Source organism: Crinia signifera, chromosome 6, assembly GCF_055691185.1.
Source record: "Crinia signifera chromosome 6, ASM5569118v1, whole genome shotgun sequence".
NCBI classification, from domain to species: Eukaryota; Metazoa; Chordata; class Amphibia; order Anura; family Myobatrachidae; genus Crinia; species Crinia signifera.
In genome coordinates, this window is record NC_139222.1 from 104,116,178 (window position 1) to 104,140,454 (window position 24,277).

General features: G+C 41.3%; 1 protein-coding gene across 5 annotated transcripts in view; it reads left to right on the forward strand.

Moving 5' to 3' along the window:
- Positions 1-14,736, forward strand: part of RTEL1 (regulator of telomere elongation helicase 1) — a 97,169-nt gene extending 82,433 nt beyond the window's left edge. For 2 of the 5 annotated variants that reach the window (XM_083146678.1, XM_083146679.1), the window contains 2 exons: positions 13,002-13,105; positions 13,226-14,736. In XM_083146678.1, the coding sequence (XP_083002804.1) occupies positions 13,002-13,105; positions 13,226-13,306 (185 nt within the window). In that variant the 3' untranslated portion in view covers positions 13,307-14,736. The remainder of the gene's footprint in view (positions 1-13,001; positions 13,106-13,225) is intronic. The other 3 variants (XM_083146680.1, XM_083146681.1, XM_083146677.1) reach the window with 2 other exon arrangements.
- Positions 14,737-24,277: the final 9,541 nt, after the last annotated feature.

A 24,277-nucleotide genomic window follows, 5' to 3' on the forward strand; every position in this document is an offset into this window, starting at 1 on the left:
TTGGCAAACTTCAGGCGGGCTGCCAAGGCGTGGCCTCTGTCTGGCCTCTGTCTGGCCACTGATGGTGGATTGCTGTAGAGATGGTTGTCCTTCTGGAAGGTTTGCCTCTCTCTATATAGGAATGCTGTAGATCTGACAGAGTAACCATCGGGTTCTTGGTCCCCGGCTCCCTGACTAGAGCCCTTCTACCCTGATCGCTCAGTTTAGACAGCTGGTTACCTTTAGAAAGAGTCATTGTGGTTCCAAACTTCTTCCATTTAGTGATAATGGAGGCCACTTTGCTCAGTGGGACCTTCAAATCAGCAGATATTTTTCTGTGCCCTTCCTGAGATTTGAGCCTCGAGGCAATCCTGTTTCTGAGGTCTACAGACAAATCCTTTGACTTCATGCTTGGTTTGTGCTCTGACATGTATTGACAAGTGTGGGACCTTTATATAAACAGGTGTGTGGCTTTCCAAAAAATCATGTCCAATCAACTGAATTTACTTCAGGTGGACTCCAATTAAACTGTAGGTACCTCTCAAGGATGCAGCGTTTATGCTAGCTGCATGCATAAAGGCACTAGAAGAGGGCGGTCTCCTTTAATAGCAGATAATCCTTCACACAGCCAGCAGTTGTGTAATCTATATAGAGGGTGCTAAAATGTTCTGCTATTAGAGGCGGCCATTTTGTGAGGGTCCGTTTTCATTAGCAGGAGTTCGAGCAAGAAGCGCCGGGACCGCAGACAAAACCGGCGGCGGAAGCAGCATAATGCGGAGGTGTAAGGCAGGGTTGTGGGGTGGTGCTGCCAAAATTTTTGGCAGGGGGGGTGCAAATTTAATAGTTATGCCACTGCTTGAGGGTTGCAGTTGTGTAGGTATGTGGTTACTTTAAGCACCATGGCAAGTATGTGTTTGTGTAAAACCTGTGATCTCTTGTTTTATTACTGTTAATTGCATTGTTACAGTATAATGGTCTCTTTATTGTTTGCAGAATTCATGAGAAATTGACTTACTGTAACTGAAACCATTTAATAGAGGAGTTTCCCTCCTTTCCTTGCAACATTACTTTTATTTTTATTTTTTTATATTATGCCTCAAGATTCAGAGGAAATAAATGATACATTTATGTGGAAGGATCTGTAATTTCTTTATCAGTCACTTCCACCTTGTCGTTCTGCACTTTTGCCAACTAATAGTTTTGTTTTGACAATCTAAGGCATATAAAATGGGCACAAATGCCGACTCAAGCAATTAAATATGAACAATACAACAAGTAATTTTCCATATTTGATCGTTTGATAATGCCATGCAAACACACCTATTTTTAACTTTTTTAATAGATTTTTTTAGCTGTGAAACTGCACTAATAAAATATATATTAAATCGTTAATAGTGCAGTAAATGTCAAGGCATGTTCTTAATAAAAATATTGTAAAATACAAACACAATATAATAAATATGTTCTTAACCCTTTGAGTGCCAACATCTCTGAGAGATGTGCAAAATATCTGCTAAAAAAAAATGCCAGCGTCGCTCACTATTGTTATATGAATACATATAAAAAAAATGTGTACAAAAAAAAAGATTATATTTCCTATATAAGGTAAATATTACAGGTCATTATGATGAATACAAATGTTTGCTTGGCAATTTTAACACCTATTTTGGCAAATTTGCACGGCACTCAAAGAATTAAGATTTCACATATAAAGCCCCTGTCAGAGCCTCACAGTATTGTCTTATTCAAAGTTCTAATATGTTTCTTATATAATCCAATTGTCTATTATTTCTGTACTGCATTCTAGAATATAATAGTCTGATTAGTTGCTATGCGCAAAATCACCTCTTCATTTAAAAAAAATAAATAAATACAGTTACACGTTATGCCTGCCCCAGTCCCACCTCTGCCCGCTGTCATGGTGAGCTGGTCCTAGAATTGAAATGCATGCTACTTGGCATTCCAAATGTCCTAGGCCGGGCCAACCTGTGGCTTGCCAGCTGTTGTGCAACTACACATACTAGCATGCATTAGCGCAGTTTTAGCATTCTCTAATAGCAAAACTGTGGTAATGCATGCTGGGATGTGGTTTCACAACATCTGAAGAACCACAGGTTGGTCAGGCCTGCCCTAGGCATTTTCCCAGCTTGCCTCTGCTCTGGCCTGGGGTAGAAGATATGTTCTGGAGGATAGGAGAATACTATGTTCCGGAGGCTGGGCAAGGGTTCAGAAGGCTCGGGTAGCGTATGTTCTGAAGGTCAGGGGAGACATGCTTGGCCTTATTCGTTTTCATTTTAGAACCACATTTGTTTAAAAATGTAGGAAACAGCAGTGAGGTCAAAAACTGCCCATTATGGCCCCTGCCTCTCTGATCCAGCCAATATCTTTTATTGAGCATTAAGAGAATTGGCATATTTTGTAAAATGTGAGATGTAAAATCACTTACATCACGGATAACAATATATTAATTACAGTGTGATGTCTGCTATTATGAGTCCATTACAGTTGATATTATGAAACTCTAATATTTTGCCAGGCTTTGAACAAAGAAGGTTACAAATCATTCAGGAAACGGTTTCATTGTAATATATTCCTTCTTGTGGTTTGCTTGATTCTATTGTGTTACCTGAGGATTGACTTTATAATAGACTTGTGGTCTTCTGATTCAACATATCCTATGAGAATGACTAATCCTCAATTTTTCAACTATTAATATTTTAATTATGTATATGTATTGTATACTTGTGTTATGCTAGTAATATGCTGTAATATCTTCTATCCCTATTTTCTAATCTTCATTAATGTAAGTATTCTAATTCACATGAGTGCCCCCAAACAAGTAATAGTGTACTTTCTCTTCACTCTGTCTGAGCTGTAACCTACTCTCTGGGGAGCACCTCCACAAACTCTGACTGGTCATTATCCCCTTCCTGACACAGCATGTTTTTGCCTTCCTGACAGAGCCCTTTTTTTCAAATCTGACATGTATCACTTAAGTGGGGATAACTTTTTTTTGCTTTTACTTATCCCAGTGATTTTGAGAGATTTTTTTTCGTGACACATTGTACTTCAAGTTAGTGGTAAATTTTCGTCGATACAGTCTGTGTTTTTTTTGTGAAAAATACCAAAATGTCGGAAAAAAATGGAAAATTTAGCAATTTGCAAAATGTTAAATTTTCTGCTTGTGAGACAAATAATCATACCACTCAAAATAGTTAATAACTAACATAGACCATATGTCTACTTTATGTTTCCATCATTATTTCAACTTCCTTTTAATTTTTTTGGACACTAGGAGGCTTACAATATAAATAGCAAATTTTCAAATTTTCAAGAAAATTTCAAACACTGATTTTTTTAGGGACCAGTTCAGTTCTGATGTGACTTTGAGGGACTTGTATGTGAGACACCCCCATAAATGATGCCATTTCAAAAACTGCACCCCTCACAGTATTCAAAACAGCATTTTGGAAGTTTGTTAACCCTTTAGGTGTTTCACAGGAATTAAAACAAAGTGTAGGTGAAATTTCAAAATTTCATTTTTTTGCAGATTTGCAATTTTAATACATTTTTCTAAGGAACACAGTAGATTTTACTAGAGAAATGTGACTAAAAATTGATTCCCCCAATTCTTTTGTTTTCATAAATATCCTATATGTGGCCCTAGTGTGCACGTTGACCAAACCACAGGCTTCATAATAGAAGGAGCACCTACTTGATTTTGGAGCCTCCTTTTTATGAGATTATTTTTTAGGCACCATGTAGGTTTCTAGGCACCATAAGATGCTAAAAGTTAGGAACCTCCCCCACAAGTGACCCCATTTTGCAAACTACACCCTTCAGGGAATTCATCTAGGGGTATAGTGTACATTTCAAACCCCCAGGGGTTTCACCAATTTTGATACAACTGGGCTGTGAAAATGAAAAAATTTAATTTTTCATTTTCACAGCTCAGTTGTATCAAAATTGGTGAAACCCCTGGGGGTTTGAAATGTACACTATACCCCTAGATGAATTCCCTAAAGGGTGTAGTTTGCTAAATGGGGTCACTTGTGGGGGGGTTCCACTGTATGGGTGCTTCAGGGGTCATTCAACCAGAATCTGTGCTGCAAAATCCAAAAATCACTCCTTCCCTTCTGAGTCCTGCCATGCACCCAAATGGTATTTTTTGGTCACATGTGAGGCATTGCCGTACTCGGGAGAAATTGGGGCACAGATTTTGGGGTGCTTTGTCTCCTTTATTCCTTGTGAAAATGAAAAATTTGGAGCCAGAACTGCATTTTTGTGTAAAAAATTTAATTTTTCATTTTCACAGCTCAGTTGTATCAAAATTGGTGAAACCCCTGGGGGTTTGAAATGTACACTATACCCCTAGATGAATTCCCTGAGGGGTGTAGTTTGCAAAATGGGGTCACTTGTGGGGGGCTTCCACTGTATTGGTGCTTTGGGGGTCTTGCTAATGCGACATAGCACCCACCAAAATTCCACCAGAATCTGAGCTGCAAAATACAAAAATCACTCCTTCCCTTCTGAGTCCTGCCATGCACCCAAATGGTATTTTTTGGTCACATGTGAGGCATTGCCTTACTCGGGAGAAATTGGGGCACAGATTTTGGGGTGCTTTGTCTCCTTCATTCCTTGTGAAAATGAAAAATTTGGAGCCAGAACTGCATTTTTGTGTAAAAAATTAAATTTTTCATCTTCACAGCTCAGTTGTATCAAAATTGGTGAAACCCCTGGGGGTTTGAAATGTACACTATACCCCTAGATGAATTCCCTAAAGGGTGTAGTTTGCAAAATGGGGTCACTTGTGGGGGGGTTCCACTGTATGGGTGCTTCAGGGGTCATTCAACCAGAATCTGTGCTGCAAAATCCAAATATCACTCCTTCCCTTCTGAGTCCTGCCATGCACCCAACTGGTATTTTTTGGTCACATGTGAGGCATTGCCATACTCGGGAGAAATTGGGGCACAGATTTTGGGGTGCTTTGTCTCCTTCATTCCTTGTGAAAATGAAAAATTTTGAGCCAGATCTGCATTTTTGTGTAAAAAAATGTCTCCTTCATTCCTTGTGAAAATGAAAAATTTTGAGCCAGATCTGCATTTTTGTGTAAAAAAATGTAATTTTTTACACAAAAATGCAGTTCTGGCTCAAAATTTTTCATTTTCACAAGGAATGAAGGAGACAAAGCACCCCAAAATCTGTGCCCCAATTTCTCCCGAGTACGGCAATGCCTCACATGTGACCAAAAAATACCATTTGGGTGCATGGCAAGACTCAGAAGGGAAGGAGTGATATTTGGTGGTGGAATGAATGGTGGGTGCTATGTCGCATTAGCAAGACCCCCGAAGCACCAATACAGTGGAACCCCCCCACATGTGACCCCATTTTGCTCACCAGCTTTGGGAGGGGGGCTGGCGATGCGGCTGGTGGGGGGGTGGGAGGGGTGCTGACGCTGCGGCAGCCGGGTGGGTGGGAGGGAGGGGGGGCTGCCGGGTGGGAGGGGGGGGGCTGGCGATCGGTGGTGATCGGTGCTGTACTTAACAGCACCGATCACCACCGATCACTGTGTTACCGAGCGGCTTAGCCGTCGGTAACACAGAAAACGCTGCAATTGGCTGTTCACATTTGAACAGCCAATCGCAGCGATCGCCGCGAGGGGGGATGTCTGCTGTCAGGGACAGCAGACATCTCCAAACTGTCACCGCGTCTATAGACGCGGTGACAGTTTAAAACCATGACGTATATATACGTCTTCGGTCGGGAAGTACCTCCCGACCATGACGTATATATACGTCATATGTCGGGAATATCTTTCTATCTTTCTATCTATCTGTCTATATATATATATATATATATATATATATATATATATATATATATATATATATATATATATATATATATATATATATATATATATATATGTGTATATATATATGTATATATGTATGTATATGTGTATATATATATATATATACACATATACACATATATATATATATATATATATATAATTCAGAACATTTACATCTCATTTTATGTATTTTATTTATTTTATTTGTGCTGCAGCTGGCGGGAGGGTGGGAGGGGGGAAGCGCTGCGTGCGCTGCGGCTGCCGGAAGGAGGGACAGCCGGGTGAGCTGCCGGGTGGGTGGGAGGGGGTGCTGGCGATCGGTGCTGTACTTAACAGCACCGATCACTGTGTTACCGAGCGGCTTAGCCGCATTTGAACAGCCAATCACAGCGATCGCCGACTGGGGGGGGCATCCCTGCCCCCCTGGGCAGCGAGGGGGGATGTCTGCTGTCAGGGACAGCAGACATCTCCAAACTGTCACCGCGTCTATAGACGCGGTGACAGTTAGAACTCATGACGTACATTTATGCCATGTGTCGGGAAGTACTTCCCGACCATGACGTAAATGTACGTCAAATGTCGGGAAGGGGTTAAGTACCAATAAATCAACGAAAGTGTGGATTTCACATACACAGAATTTCCATACATTAAATGTAATACTATGGACGGGTTCTCTCTTTCCCTCTATCCCTCATCTTCATATTTGTAAAACGCCAATAGTGGGAACTAAATTAACATTTTATAAGTGATCGTCTCTAGTTAATATAAGATGGTAGGAAAAAGTTATTCAGTTGATTAATAATCTACATCGTAATGAACAGAATCACTCTTCCACTCAAAAAACTAGCAACGCTTTATTATTTCTATTTAAAGTAGGCATTAAAAATCTTAAATAGAGATAATCCGTTCGATACAGTGGTAGGCCAAAGGTGAGAGGCGAGCGTCAGGCTAGTGTCATGAGCTCAAGGTGAGATGCGGGTGGCAGGAAGGTGTCATTGGCCAAAGGTGAGAGGTGGGCGGCAAGCAGTTGTAGATGGCCTTATGTACAGGGGCATACACACAGGGCGATTTTGGACCCTTTTCTAGTCTATCTGACAAGAAATGGGAGCACTGATCGCTCCGTGTGTATGCCCTGCAGCGATGGCGATACGCGATCCCGCGCATCATTCTCAGCCGCAGGGGAAGTCGGTGCTTAAAACGCGGGACTTTATTAAAAATAGGAAAAGCCCAGCTCAGCACGATCGCTCAGCGCACAGCATCGCAGATACACCGTGATGTGTGTTGAGTGATTGTGCTTAAGCATGTCGCTCAGCCAAATAGGTCGCCATGTCTGTATGCCCCTTATGAGGAGGGTGGCATGCAGATGTTATTTCCCAAGGTGAGAGGTGGGTGGTTGGTAAGTGTCATTGGCCCAAGGTAGGATTCATGCGGCAGATAGTTATGAAAGGGTTATGGTAAATTTTCAAGTGGTAGGTAGGTTTGAAAGGCCCATGGTAAGATTTGGTGACAGGAAAGTGTTAAAGGCCCAAGGTGGGAGGTAGGTGCCACATGCCTGGTATTGGGTACATCACCACCCAGAAGTAGCAGATTCCAGGTAGCGATATATTGCCCCTGAGAATACCTGCTGACCCATGAGCTAGCTCTATTACCAGTCACTCAGGTGTTGCTGGTAATGTAACAGAAAAATGCCTATCACACCTATGGACTAGTATGTGATACAAATGGTAATAACCTAGCACAGCTACCTGGCTCTCCCTCCTGTCACACACTTTGGCTTCTGATGGCCTGTATATCTCCAATGCATACAATATTGCAATATATACCTGATAATCATAAATAATAATATACACACATGCTTTTGTGTATAAACCTAGACTGGGCCAATGATTGAGAAGTACAGTACACTGTGAGAAACGAAGTGAGTAAAAGGTTCTCAGTCCAGGTCCATCTGTTTAGTCACGGGCAACACCACATCTTTTAATTTTTACAAACTTTATTAAATTTACCCCATTGTGGGGCAGATGTATTAAGCCTGTTGAAAAGCTAAAGTGGAAGGTGATAACGCACCAGCCAGTGGCGGATCTAGACTTCTCCTAGGGGGGGGAGCGGTTTACTGTTTAAACTTGACCCTCCAGTCCTGACTCCTCCCCTTCCCATTCCTGACTCCTCCCATCGTAAGACTGCAAATACCCCCTCCCCCCCAAATAATAATAAAAAAAAACAATAATAAATGTTAAAGAAAAAACCCTGCATGGGGGGTCTGCATTGCACACATATAGATAGCACACCACAAACACACATGTACATTTCACATCACACACCGCTCACCCGAAATACATACATAGTATATCACACATACAAACACACTGTATGTGCAGCCGGACAGTGCACACAGAAGGGAGCTCCAGGCTGTGGCTGCTCCCGCTCATCAGGTGACTTCATCCTGAAACCGGGCACACAACAGGCACACACCCACCGTGCTGCAGACACAGCCCACCCCACACTGTCTGTGAGCAATCATGGTGGCAAACCACCTAATTTACAACCCACCAGCCAATAGAACAGCAGGATGGGGAGAGAAAGCCCAACTATATCTATATAGGGGGTGTTTTATATGCAGGGGAGGGTTGGATAATGGAGTGGGCTTAATATTCATAATTTTTCGGTGGAAGGGCAGCTTGTTTGACTGCAGATATCACCATTATCTGGAAATAGATTTCTTAGCCTTCAATAGTATAAAAACCTAGAGTCCCAACTTTCAGGAGGTGCTGGGAACTTGGGGATCAGAGATCAGGAGCCAGAGCAATCCATTGACATAAATATAAAACTGTACACCAGAAGTTTGGAGCTGGAGCAGGGACCGGCTGCTGGAAGGCTGATATCTCTGGTTCTCGGCAAGATAGAGACAAGACGCTAGTGTCCACAGAAAGGGGAGAGTCCCAGCTTTTGGCATATACTCTCAGAAAAACTTTGTCAGACAGAACCTGAGAAATATGTCTGGGAATTGCAATTAACAGGTCGGATGTGGACTGCTGCTTTGAAGTCGGATATCTCCAGTTCCCCAAGGCCGATTTTCAAAATTCTGGTATCCCTGGAAAAAGGGGATCCTACTGGCCTAGGGGGGGCGACCCCCCCCCCCTTAAATCCGCCACTGGCACCAGCCCAATCAGCTATGTTTGAAAAATGACAGTTCGGAGTTAATTGGCTGGTACGTAATCTCCTTCCACTTTATCTCCACTTTCTATTCACCAGGCTTAATACATCTGCCCCTGTTTCCCTTATTCATGTTACCCCACATAGTAGTACCTCTTTACCTTATACACATTACGCATGTCCAATTTTTGCCACTACCTCCTGTCAAGATGAACTGACTTTAGGCATTTGCCTATGCCTAGGGCTGGCTCTCCATCTGCATTGCATTCAAAGTGAATATATTGTATGTTCTCTGTGCAAAGTCATAAACTGAACCACCTGAGAAATAGATAGTGGTGCAGATGCAGAGTTTAACGCAAGTTGGTCTTAATTGCTCAGCCTACCTATCTGTATGATTTCATAATAATAGTCATTATTAGTGCGCACATACACTAACCTTATTCATGGTGCAAAAAGTCAGTCAGGAAATGGGTGTACTTAGATCTATGGAGAATTCTGCACAGCCTGAAATTCTATTGACACGCTCTTTGTGAATTTGGCTTACATAAGTGTGCCCTGTTACAGCCCAGTTAGGTCTTTTCAATGACACATGGAGATGCTTACATCTGTTCAGTGTGAAAACATGCAAGGTACACTTCACAGAAACACTGTGTTTTCTCCCCAATGTGTTCAAAAGAGATGTATGGGGTTAGAACGAAGTTCTGGAATCCGGGACATATGTTTCTAGAACTGTAGCCAATGTGCTACTACAGATGTAGCCACACTCATCACGGCTGCGGTTTTTGCAGCTAGTGCTCGTTTGGCACGGCAAGTTGTCCCCATGACTCAGAACGCTGTGCTGGTTGAAGTATTTTCAATAAGCTGCGACTTTGACGCATGAGCCGTGGCAGCGGATGTGTGCCTTTTGCAACATATGTCACACCTGATTGATGTGGCTTGCTACATCTGTATTTAGTCTTACTGTACTTACTTTTCTCTCTTTAGGGACATGCTCAAAATGTATAAAATATAAATGCACTACTAAGCTAAACATGCTATCCAGACATCTTTATACATTATGCAAGGCTCTAAACGGGGTACTACTTCCAGACTGAGAGGCATATTCAGGGTCGCTGAGAGTGGGGCCAGGCCCGTAGAGACCACACACCCTCTCCATAAAAGAGTGCACAGGGAAGGGGGGGGGGCACCTAATGCAACAATCAGGGACACTTGTTCTCCCCCCTATTGCTTCTTACGGTACCTGCCCACTACCGCTGGCAGCTATATATTAGCACATCATGAGTGTAGGAGAGAGCGAGGGGACACTTTCTGGAGACTCAAGGCCAGAAAACAGATGCACATGCTTTGCTGGATGATGTAGTCAAGGATATGCCCCGATGGGGATGCTGTACTAGAAGTTTCAATAGAAGGATCTTTATATTGATTCAATTGGACATCTGATGAGTTTCAGACCAACTATTCAGATTCTACTTCTATATATTTACCACCTTCTAGAACAGGGGTGGCCAAACCAGATCTACCAACAGTTCATGTTTCTCAGGCAACCTGTGGATCTATAGTAGGAATGAATGCAGCAGGTCTGAAACTGTGACAGTTAGTAATGACTACAGCTGTGCACCAGCTAGGTGATTTGGAAAACCTGGACCCTTGGTGGATCTTGAGGACTGGTTTGGCCACCCCTGTTTTAGAAAATAATGTGCCCATAGCAACCAATTAACCAATCATATTCTATTATCTTGTAGTAGGTACTAAATAAACATGAAGTAGAATCCGATTGGTTGCAATGGGCAATTCCCATTTAAGTAAATGTATCCCTTAGTTTGTCATTCAGAGTCTCTCTCCCCCCCCCCCCCCCCCCCCCCCCATGCCTTACTCAAGCAAGGCAGTGTGTTGCCCCAAACAATGTAATCAGACCAGCATTGAGCGATTCCAGACATTGGGGGATTCCTATACTTCCCGTAAAAGCTGAGGTTTCCAATTTATAATTAGCCTGGAATGGTGATTCTACAAAATGACAGCCTAGGGCAATTACCAGTAAGATCAGATCCCAGCATGGGGACTAGGCTTACAAGAAAGAGGACTGTCTCGGGGATCGGTATTGACTATTCTTTGGTAAGATATGAGGAAATGGTACTCCCAACAGAAAGCAGAACCAATGCTATTAATATCCTATGACCACAGCAAAAAGACTAGAACATATTTACATAATGTATCTATCTCAATAGCTATTCAAACTTTGTTCTGAGTCTGGCTGCACACCACAATATAAGCATCAATATTTTACTGTATTATAAAATGTTATAACTAATGGCCCTGTGTTCCTGTTTTCAAATATTGCATACGCACAATGAAAAAGAAACTTGATATAGTTTTATGATGCGCTGTGTGGAATGGAAGCGTGACTGGCCTATCATCAAATTATTCTTTAGTATACCACTGCTTATCTAAAATTATAAATACAATGTTGTAGTGTATTGTAGTACTGTATATGTGGTGCCCTAATTAAGGGTGAGTATCTAATATTGACATGATGATATAATCCCCAAAATCTCTTCATAAAGTTTTCATAATACTTTCCCAGCATGTATGAGGGGCCCATCTGTTCAAATGAATATTTATAACATGGTCCCGTTAGTGTGTAATCAGATTTGTACGGTTCTGAGCTGCAGTCCCTGAAGGTGGAGACGAGGTTGTAAAACCAGGAGCTTCTGATCATATTTATGTACGATGTTTAAAAGACCAATGCTTTTACGAGCCATGTCTTGCTAGTACAAGCATTGTCCTATTTTAATATTGGACATGAGCACGCTCCGAAGTTCCTGGTTTTACAACCCAAGGCTTTGAAAATAAATCTTTTGGTCCTTTGGAAATAAGTGGATGTGGCACTGCAAGAGTATATAAAATCGACTCCACGCCGACGTGGATAGTGGGGTTTGAAAAGGTCGCCACGCTTCGGGGTGGCGTGGATAGTGGGGGGGTGCCTAAATCCCATTGTATGTCATACAAGTGTATACTACATTACATGGCATTGCCCCCTATAAAATCGCATGTGATTTTGCAGGAGGTGCGATGCGATCTCATCACACCACCCAATGCCAAAGCATCACATGCAAAAAAAAAACGCATGCCATTCGATTTTCTTACGCAGAATCGCCCACTAAGCTATTTGCTTAGTGGGTGCCCGGCTATTACATCAGTACCATGATGCTAACCATTACGCCATCCGTGATGCCCTTTATGCACCATTAATCTTTGCGCTAGCTATCATGCCCTTGACCCAGAATATCCGGTCTTGTGCTTTCATCCAAGATCCTTATTTATTTGGCTTGTTGCACAACGTTTGTCAACTTGCTGACAATGTTCTTTATGCACTTACTAATCCACTACATTGTTACCACAGCTTCATGAAGTACTGGATAATTACTCATTTCCTACTATAAATAAAGGGCTCCAAATAAATCTATTAATCAAACATACTTGCAAGGGAATGCATTCTTCTTAGAGATTTGTAGACTGCTATTGCTTTAGTCACCTTTCATTGAAAACCGACTACAGTACTACAGTGACTAGCAAAGGTGGCTGTAAGACCGCCTGTGAGTACATAGGCCAAACCTACTTGAGTGTTAATCCTGCGGGGGAATGTCTCTTATTGAGATGTGTAGTTTATGAATAAGCATTTCTATAAAATGTCAGCTACTAGTTACCCTTCACTCTTTGGGGAGATCTCCAGAAAGGAAACATAAGGTCCCGTGCATCACACGCTTTTAACTTTTCTTTCCTTTTAAACTGGTCTATTAAGAAATTTGATATGTAAAAATGTTTTTGCTTAGTAACAATGGTGGTTATTCTGGTTCACTCACAAAGGCAAATTCACTTTCTAATGGTCAGTTCATGTGGTTTGCTCTGCAAATCTGCACCAAAAGTACAGTAACTCTTAATTGCGTACATGGACTGGAATAGGCTATGTACTTTTGATAATGAGGCTACAGCTTTAATTCCTTTATGTTTACAGAAGGCCCAACCTGTCCTCACTGCAAAACGAAAGGGTCTGTTCCGTTCAAATGCACGTCTTGTGACTTCTTTTGTTGCAAAGCCTGCTGGGAAAAGTTGCTCAAGGTCTGTCAGTGTTCTATTTGGAGGGAATGTTAGTTGTGTCATTTTTGTTATCCTGTTATATCTACAGGTTTCCAATGCTTCAGTCTTTCACATGCATCTTACTGTATATTTGTGTTCCAGGAAAATAAACCATGCCCCGCCTGCAGAACTAGCATAAGGAAGCGACAACTAGGACAGATGTACTTCCTGGCACCATCCTGAGGTCAGCAATAAGACGTTCATGGATCAGACAAACCAATACCATGCATTACTGGAGACATTTCCTGCATTTACAGTTCTGCATGCGAATATGGTGCCTTCTGAGTTCCAGTTCTAGGTGTACCCACAGGCACTGAGATTCAGTGCGGATTCTAATATATGGAAAATTAAAATCTTCCCCTCTGTCATGCCCCCTCCACCTGGTTCCATACTTGCCGCTAATTGTCCTATTTCAGTTATCAAGTCTAAAATGATTGTTTTAATGTTACACAAGGTAACTGTAACAAGAAGAGAAGTTCCTGCTTTGGAAACAACATTTTGCATGAGGTAAAATGTGCAGTGTGAATCTGGAAGCCCTTTGTGGAGGATTTTACTATTCTAATATTTGATATTATTTTCTATTTTATTGTAACACGACAGTTCATACCTTCTATTTATATGTATATGTTCGTTTTTGTACATGGTCAAGGTGTTTGCAATAAATCAACACCTCTCAAGCAAATATTTTTTGCTGTTTTTTATTACAAATGTACAGTATGTCTGAACCTTAAACTACACGTCACCGGCGCGCGCACACACTCGCGCAATGAAATGCGAATAAAAGAAAATAACTCTGTCCGTAAAGTAAGGACATAATCCGTAGTGTAAAGTATGATACTGTAGGTCCTCAAATAATGTTTTAAGTAGTCATCCAGCAATAGCAAAGGTTAGTATGGCTTCTGTACCAATTACATAAATGACCGTACGTAGCTGTTTCTGCGAATAAATACAAAACACTCTGTCCGTAAAGTAAGGACAAAATCCGTAGTGAAAAGTGGCTGGTTAGCAAAAATCCGTAGCGTAAAGTCTTAACGTGGAGCATTAGTCACCCAGTGGTTAAACTATGTATTGCATGGCGTGGTACATAACGCAGGACATAACGCGATCTGCAACTCGCGAGTCAGAGCCCTCAAAAGCGCGTTGTAAACCACGATGTACCTGGGCATAACTGTACATCTAATAACACATTAGTAAATGCACGGTGAGGAGATACAGAATACATTGCGTTGGGCTTGCCATTTCTAGCATTTGAGTGTGTTGGTTTTTTTTTTTTTGGGTGTGTATACATTTTGGTTGTAAACTTGTAAAAAAAAAAAAAAAAAAATACAATTTGACAAGAAAAATGTAGAATTTATAAATAATGTAATTGATTTTGATATATAGATTAGTGACACTGCTGCAAATGTTATGGATGCTTTGATTTTGTTAATGGTTTTAATGTCCTAGCTAGGTTGGGTTCCGCTAGCTCAGTTTGAGTGCTTGTTCTAATTTGCTTTTTTATGATTAAAGATGTCCATTATTTTTTCAGCAAATTCAAAGATTGTGTTCTAAAATAGTGGAAGATTGTTTTTTTTTATGGCGACACAGAATCAAATATGAGAATTTAGAGCTACATTGCATTTTAAAACATTAAATATTTTTTAATGCAAACCTTTTTATACCATGTATATTTGTAATACAGCTTATTTTGTATAAATTAATAACTATTTATATACCATTTAAGCTGGGTCATATGCTGATCATAATTAAGTGATCACTCTGTCCTTTGTTGTCATTGTGCCAGTGGGTACCTGCAATCCTCTGACAGGGATTTATTCCAATGTTGGGATGAATCATCGTTGTTGCAAGTGTGTACCCAGAGTTTTAGTCCATGTGGGAAAGGTGAAGAGATAAGAATGTGAGTTTTTAACGGTTACCACATTAAGGAATTGCAGCATAAAATACTCTTACTATTCCTTTAACAGAACAGGATTTGATCACATGATGGGTAGCTACTGTCACACAATACATATCATTGTGTGTCTGTGAAACCATATTTGAATTCCATGATGAATGTTCTAAGAGGGACTATGCAGTCCAGCATCCCCTACAAGCCAAGATAATACGATCATCTACTGTTAAATGTCTTATTTATACAACTGTCAGTCTATAAAAATTTGATATCCCTTTTAAATAAGCTCATATCAACCTGAATTGTACAAATATATTTTGTGAACATATTAATAATTGCAAACAAATATTAACAGCACTCCAGAATTCTCTAACCAAAGCATATATCACTTGTCATGTACATAGTAGTAGTAGTAGTACGTTTATTTATAAGGCGCCGCAAGGTGTCCGCAGCGCCGTACATAGCAAACAAAAAAATTACGAGGTAACGTACCCTGTGTTGAAAAATACAGTATAAATAGGGGTATAGCTGGTAGAACTAAAATCAGCATCAGTTCAGAAGTAGGTGTCAAGATTGTCGAGGAGACTGAAGATGAAGTAGAGGAAGGGAAGGACAGGACAGGAGCACAGGTGAGGTAAAGAGGTAGGGTGAGTACGTGAGGAAGGAGGGCCCTACTCATAAGAGTTAACATACTAAAAAATAGGTGGGTGGACGAACGAAAAACAATAGGATAAGTAGGAACGGAGGGGAACGGAGGCAGGATAGGAGGATCAAAAGAGGTTAGGAGTCTTCCCTAAATGTTCTAACATTGGAGACTCATTATAAGGTTCTCACTAGGTGGTACCGTTGTCCAGATCTTCTGGCGCGAATCTATCCGGGAGTCTCAAATGTCTGCTGGAGGTGTGGCAGTCACCCAGGTACAATGCTTCATATATGGTGGGACTGCCCGTCTATACAGACATACTGGAAGAAAGTAGTCGAAACTGCAGAAATAATTCTACAGGAGGAGCTGCCGTTTAGCCCAAGCTTTTGGCTGCTTAACCTCATACATAGACCCCAATCTACATATAAGAAAACCCTTTTACGCCACTTACTGAGTGCTTCAAAAGCTATAATTCCAGTGCATTGGAAGACTAACACCACTCCACCAATGTCGGAATGGTGTAGCCGACTGGACCAATATATGGCAATGGACGACCTTATCTCCTCTATAGACTCTAAAGAACAGACCTTTAATGTCACCTGGCTACCTTGGTTAACCTATAAAGAATCGGAACACTACAAGTCACTAAAATGATTTCGTTTATTTTCACTCTTTATGGAAACATTCCTAGAATACATAAATACGATTGTAGGAGCCGCAGCACAGTCCTTCCCTCTCCCTCTCTTTCCCCCCTTGTTCCGTCTTTGTCGTCTTCTCTTTCTTTCCTAAAATAGATCTAAAGGAATCAGTATTGGTACCAATTTTCAATTGTTATTTAGTCCTACTATAACCACTTGTGATATTTCAGACGCTTGTTTTATATCAGACTCTGTAATGCTTTTTGAAATATGTGTCCTTTCTTCTTCACACATATTGTATGTGACTTACTATGTTCCTTTGATCAAATTAATAAAATATAATTGCATAAAAAAAAAAAAGTTAGGAGGAGGGATAGGCTAGTCGAAAAAAGTGGGTTTTGAGGGAGCGCTTGAAGGAGGTAAGGGAATCAGAAAGCCTGATGGGTGGCGGGAGGTTGTTCCAGTGCAGGGGGGCAGTGCGAGAGAAGTCTTAGGCACGGGAGTGGGAGGAGGTGATTAGGTGAGAGGTCAGTCGGCGGTCAGTGATGGAGCGAAGAGGACGGGAGGGAGTGTGGATAGAGATCAGTGAAGAGAGGTAAGGAGCGGTGGAGGAGGAGAGAGCCTTGTAGGTGGTGGTGAGGAGTTTAAAGAGAACTCAGAAAGGAATGGGGAGCCAGTGAAGAGATAGACAGAGGGGGGAGGCGGAGGTAGAGCGGCGGGAGAGGAAGATGAGCCTAGCAGCAGCGTTAAGAATGGATTGGAGAGGTGCGAGGCGGGTGAGAGGTAGCCCAGAGAGAAGGATGTTGCAGTAGTCAAGGCGGGAGATGACAAGAGAGTGAATGAGAATTTTGGTCGCGTCAGTGGAGAGGAATGGTCTGATGCGTGAGATGTTGCGTAGGTGAAAGCGGCAAGACTGTGAGAGCACGAATTGTGGGGGGTGAAAGAGAGGGAGGAGTCAATGATGAGACCGAGGCAGCGCCTCACTCCTGTTTTTATTACCATATACTAAATCTTTCTGAGGAATGCGCCATTTTATACAAAGACTTATCACCTGAGGGCAGGGCCACCTGTTTATGGAACAACAAGTCTGAAGAATAACAAGAACCACTAAATTAATAGTGGTGGATTGGGCGCTAATTAAAAAATAAAAATAGAGATATAAATGAAAAAAAAATTCTTGTGTGTGTGTGTGTGTGTACACACACACACACACACGATGGGTCTAGATTTTATCTGCAGTTCTCCCACATGTACCAGTGCAGGTACCCTCAATCTGTCTATTACCTGACCCAATGTAGGTACAGGCCACAAACAGATCCAATTGAAAACCAAAAATACAAATGGAGTTTCTGCGCTGTTCTTATGTTTATAAATGCACCATGGATGAAGTCACTTCACACACACATTTTCATTAGTTTTAAATAGTAATTTTTATATATATATTTATTTTCTTATAAAAAGAATAACATATAAAAACAATACAAATGTATAGGCCGCCACCTACAACTTCACGAAATAATATAATTACATAGCCATATAGGCAATCATACAATCAATATACGGGTGTAAAGAATATAATTTCAATTAATATGAGCCTTGAAATACAAATAGTAAAATTCTCAGTCCATGTACCTAGGAATGGAAAGAAATTAGTTATTTTTGAAAAGGTTGGATAGGTTTGTTTTTAATGGGCGCTAGTAGCCTTTATCTCCAGATACAGTCCTTTTAATAAAGGTATAATACAGGGTTTGTAACGTCTGTGATCAATTTGGGCAAAATAGCTCGGTGAATGGTATTGGTGCACAGCAGCGTGCCTGTGATGAGTTTTAAGCAGATAGCTTGATGACTTGTAGTAGCACACAGCGGCGCCTCACTCACCTGCACACACTGTGCGTTGATGTCGCAGCCGATACGGAGTGTCCCTCCCGTGAGCGGGTTTGTTGGGGAGGACGCCGTGTGGATGTTTGAAGCTGGCGTGTCACTCACCCGTGTGGTTGGTCCGGATGGCTAGCACTGCTCTCACCTGCGCTGCCGTATCTCCTCGCTCTCACCGGAGTTCTCCTGACGGCTCTGGAAGTGTGATGACGTGGGACCTGCTCCGTTCTCTCCCAATTGAAATGGTGCTGGTATTGTTGTGCACAGGAGACTTACTGATCTTGGATACTGGAGTCTGGGCAAATACCTCCAATTCTCTCCAAACAAGGCTGTTAGCTGGGTAGACCTCTAACGCGTTTTGCCCTATCAGAGGGCTTTTGCAAAACTCTTTGTTATTTTTATATATATATATATGTGTATATATGTTGCGTGTAGGGAACGCACACCGCTCCTTTAATAATTCTGAGTGCCAGGTCGTAATTGAATACAGACTTGTTTACACGTGCAGCAAATGTGTGTTCACTGCACATGGAAGGACCAGCACATTCAATAATGCAAGAAGGAGATTTAATATAAAAAAATCATGGTACTCATCACATGGGTAAACAGCAGCTTATTTTTATCCACATCATATAAGTGGCAGCAGCACAATAAAAGTCCACTCCATGGGTAGTGTCCTGACGGACCGTTTCGGCGAACAGACGCCTTTCTCAAAGGATAGCCACCAAATGCATACACACATGATCTTTAAATCACAGTGGAATGTACCACACTTACCAATCACCGGGGCCGCCACACTCCAGATCACCGACGCGTTCCCGCCATGTCTGCGCCGCATCCCTCAGCCGCGTCATCGCCCATCTCCCAGGAACCAAAGAACCGGGAGTGGAACTGAAGACACTACCCAGAGAGCAGCATAAGCGGGCGCACAGACAGGAAACCAGCAGTGAAGCGTCCCGGTTGTCATGGCAATGTAGCGTTCCCATTCATATTAGATTTCCAAACCTAAACTACTACCAAAAGATATAATTAAACAAATACATATGTCACATTAAACAATTTTGTGTTCAATGTCACCAACAAAACAATATAAATGAAGCCATAATGAACTGTGTCATGAGGTATGGTGAGTCGGACACACGTAACAAACAGAAAAATACAACTTAGAATAAATGAGATATAGGTCATTTGTCAAAAATGACCATATATGCCCAATCACGTACACCCATAAATCAGCTAGATAAATATGGACATATTAATTTCCTCATTAAGTCCCTGAGGGGTCAAGGATTGAAGATTATAAATCCATTGACTCTCGCGTTGGAGCAGTCGCTTGTGTCGATCACCCCCTCTTCTCAGTGGGGGTATGTGGTCGATGGGCATAAACTTAGATTCATTCATTTTGTGTCCACAATAGGCAAAATGCCTGGCAAACGGGGGAGTAGTATTATCCACCTTCAGCAATGCCTTCTTAACAAAAGATCGGTGGGCCGCTATCCTCTCCTTTAGAGAGCGGACCGTCTTACTCACATAAATTTTCTGACATGGGCAGATAACAATATACACCACATATTTGGTGTCACAGTCCATGCGGTGTTTAATAATAAATTTTTGACATATATATATATATATATATATTGTTGTATTGCCCGGCACAGCCTCCTTATATTTTGAGTTCTGGGTGCCCGCGTTGAGTATTAGATGCAGAATCCTAGTTAGAGCGCGGCACTCCAAATAAACGATATGGTGGTGGGTAGAAGATAGCACTTTTAATCAGCAACGTTTCGATGCTACGCAGGCATCGTCATCAGGCTAAATATCAAACACATAATGTACAGACATACCTTATAAAAGCACCAGGTGTATCGGCGCCGGCCGGGCCCAGAGGCGCAGCGCATCCGGCGCTGGTCTGTGACGTCAGCGGCAGCCGCCGCAATGACGTTCAGACCACTGATAGGTCATGCACCCATCACCATGACAATGACACAAAACATAAACAAGACGCGGACGAACAAAGACTGCAGAAAGGATCAAAGCATACTATCACAGAGCACATATATGCACTAGATTGAAAATGTACAATCACAAGATAAAGACTAAAGCATATGTCAGGAATAGTGTCTACTGTCCAATACATGATCATAGCAAAGTAGAGATGCCTGTAAATTCATTTAGACCATGTGGGGCAACCGTGCCCAGTCTAATGATCCACCTGGCCTCACATCTGAGAAGGGCAGCTCCCCGATCGCCACCTCGCAGAATGTGTGGCACATGGTCGATCATCAGATGTAGGATGATCACAATCGCGGAGTAGAAAAGGAGCAGAAGCTTCTGTGGGTTGTTGAACTTCTAGTATTTTTTTTTTGTATGTTTCCGCACTGGAAAATTTTTGCCAATTGTACCGATCGGATGTATAGGAAGGTAGGTTTTTACTAGGCAGGATTTACTCCAATTCCCAATTTGTGACCGCAATGTATGCAAAGTAAAGGGTTGGAGGTGCTCCCCTAAGTCAGAAAAACAGTATAAATTGTACACAAAGAAAAGAAGACTTGTGTTGGGGGCACTGAAAATATGTAGATCAAAATATTATTACTTTAAAACTTAACTTTTATTTTTTTAATCAAGAATTGGTCCTTTGGTGTTGACCAATTAATTGTAGGTCAGAACAATCTTATATGACCTGACACACAAAAACAAAGACAAAATAGAAACAATTGCACCTCTACACAAAATTTGGATTGCTGGATGTAGGCCTAGATATCCTAAGTCAACCCCTAAATATTACAATGATGCTCCTGCAGTGATGTACATTATCAATAAAGTATACTAGAATATTGTACAGCCTGTCCGCACAGTGTACGTGAGAACTGAGTTATGGATTTCATCTACCAACTGCTTTCTCTCTATCTTACACCAGAGGATAGAGAGATGAGTGTAGCAGGGAGATTCTCAGGTTCCTTCTGCTTCTCACTAAACAGAGGCTTGCTTCTGGTTTGCCAGGGACCACACGTTTGAGAGCAGGATCATATAAAAAAAGAGGAACACTCGGGGCCTTATTTTGGTTCACTCTTTCTGACAAAATCCTTCTTAGATGGACAAAACCATGTGCACTGCAGGGGGGGAGATGTAAAATGTGCAGAGAGAATTAGATTTGGATGAGTTATTTTGTTTCTGTGAAGGGAAAATACTGGCTGCTTTATTTTTACACTGCAATATAGATCTCACTTTGAAGTAAAACCCCACCCAAATCTAATTATATCTGCACAAGTTACATCTGCCCCACCTGCAGTGCACATGGTTTTGCCCATCTAAGAAGGATTTTGTCAGAAAGAGTGAACTAAAATAAGGCCCTCGGTATTTTATAAATTGCACGGATATTTAAACCATCTTGAACATGACTTTAGCTTTAAAGGAGCCCATACACGGTCCGTTGTGTACGGCTCCGTTCTGTACTATGCGATGCACGCTCCCGCGCATCACATAGTATGGTACAAAAAGTATGTGCTGCACATACTTTTTGTACTAGGTACACATCGGATCGCAGTGCATGCACACTGCATGCACTAGGGATGCGATCCGATCCGATGTGTGCTGTTTAAGTCCCAAACGGATCCGTTAAACGGACCATGTATGGGCAGCTTAAGAATTAATACAGATAAAACTAAATTTTTGTTTGGTTTTCAGCCAACACTATCACAGAGAAAACCATGAGCCCAAGGGCTTGTACACTCATCTACAGGAATCCTTGCACATGTGATTAATTGTGTAATCATTCATGTTAGTCAGTAGTTCGCGTCACCCGAATATCCTCCCTATGGGAATAATGTGATGTTGTATAAATATTCTACAGTAATAAAATGTTAGTTTTTCTTTTTGCAAATATTGTGGCATGGCTTAGGCATATAACAAATCGAGGTGTGGTGTACTGTAGCTCATCTAAAGTGTTTGTGCCAATACCACATGAAATTGTGCAATATTGTCTATTCATGCACATGGGGGTATTCCTGAAAGGCACTTTGGTCCATTATCAGTGAAGGGGTTATGCTAATCCTGGGGATAGTCTGGAACTGATAGATCATGCTTTTAAGAACTGATTTTTCAGTCCTAAAACCACTGCAGAACTGGTATTCTATTCTGCCATATAAAGACTGCCTGTTGCACCTATGATTGTTATATATGCAATGTCTGTTTGTTTGGAGTGTGTGCTCGCCACAGGTTCTATTCTCCCAATTTGTTTTAAAATAATATTTTTCATGTTTTTATTGGCTACATGAATATATTTAGATTATATTATTTTTTCACTCTACCCATGTTGCACTGTTTTTCCTAGCATGCAGTGTTTTACGCAGGATTATGTAAGTTAAGCCAAACACTGAAAATGGAGGAGGACCACGCTACAAACAAAGTTTGTATACAAACTGTTGAGGTCGGAAGGCAAAATAGTACATTCCCCCTCATTGGTCTTTTCTCGCCAGGAGGTATTCCGCAAACAAATCACTCTGACCGCAAACACCAAACTGGCAGAAATTGTTCCGCTTGCGCCCAACACTGAATACACCGGAGTCCTAAAAGTAGATAAAGAGAACCAAATGAGACAAACAATTGTGTTCTTTTTTTTTTATTGGGAAAAATGAGCCAACATCACATATCTTAAGTGTCAGAAGTATGTGATTTAGGCTTAGCAGATATTTTGATGGCGGAATTAGAGTCCGGTATATTCAGTGTATGAGATTACAATCTGGTGTGAGTGGATAACATGTTTTTTTTTTTTTTTTTAAAGAACAGGGATCTATCAAAGTCCTATTTACCATGCCATGAACAAAAGAAATTACTCAGAAGAAGATTTGTTGATGCTCATCAGGCTGGAAAAGGTTACAAAGTCATCTCTTGAGAGTTTGGACTTCACCAAACAACAGTCAGACAAATTGTGTACAAATGGAGGGATTTCTAAACCACCTACCCAGGAGTGGTCAACCAACAAAGATCACGCCAAGAGCAAGGCATCTTTGCGATCTTGCAAAGTCGCAAAGGAATCCACGATAACCTCCTAAGCAACTGAAGGCCTTTATTACATAAGCTATTGTTCATGAGTTCACCATTAGGAAGACACTGAACAAAAATGGTGTGTGTGGCAGGATTGCGTGGAGAAAGCCACTGCTTTCCAAGAAGAAAGCATTGCTACAGTTTGCTAAAGATCACCTGGACAAGACCGAAGACTATTAGAACAATATTTTTCGGACATATGAGACCAAAATTTAGCTCATTGATTTAAATGAGAAGTTATGTTTGTAGAAACGAGAACATTGCATTCCAGCATAAAAAACTCATACCATCTATGACACAGTGGTGGTGGTGGTGGTGGTGGTGGTGGTGGTATCATGGTTTGGGCCTGTTTTGTTGCACATGGCCCAGGAAGACTTACCATCATTGATGGTACCATACATTTTTATTCTACCAGAATATTCTAAAGTACATTTTGAAGACCTCTGTCCATGAGCTGCATCTCAAGAGAATGTGGGTCAGCAGCAATATAATGACCCAAAGCACACAAGTCATTCAAACAAAGAATGGTTAAATAATACATTTAACGTTTTGGAATGGCCAAATCAAAGTCCAGACTTTAATACAATCAAAGTGTTTTGGAAGTACTTGAAGCGAGTAGAGGAGACCCACCAACATTACAGATTCCTCCAAGCTAATTTTCAGGATTAATCAATGATTACCAGACCTGTTTAGAGACAGATATTGCTGCACAGGTGGGCATACCCGATACCGAAAGCAAAGGCTCACATACTTTTGACGTTCACATATGTGATATTGGATCATTTTCCTCAAATAAAAAAAATGTGCATGTCACGTATTTTGTCTTATTTGGTTGATTTGGTTCTCTTTATCTCCTTTAAGGTCGGTTCATAAACTTTCAAGCACCACTGTACCTTTTATGCAGGGAACGTGACTTTTTTTGTTTTGATAGGCAAAGTGCCATTTGATAACACATTTATGCGAGTGATGACTAATACATGCATGCTCCATTAATGTATTCTAATAATGATTATCAATGGGTATCCATCATGTGACAAAAGCCTCACACATATAACATTTGAAGC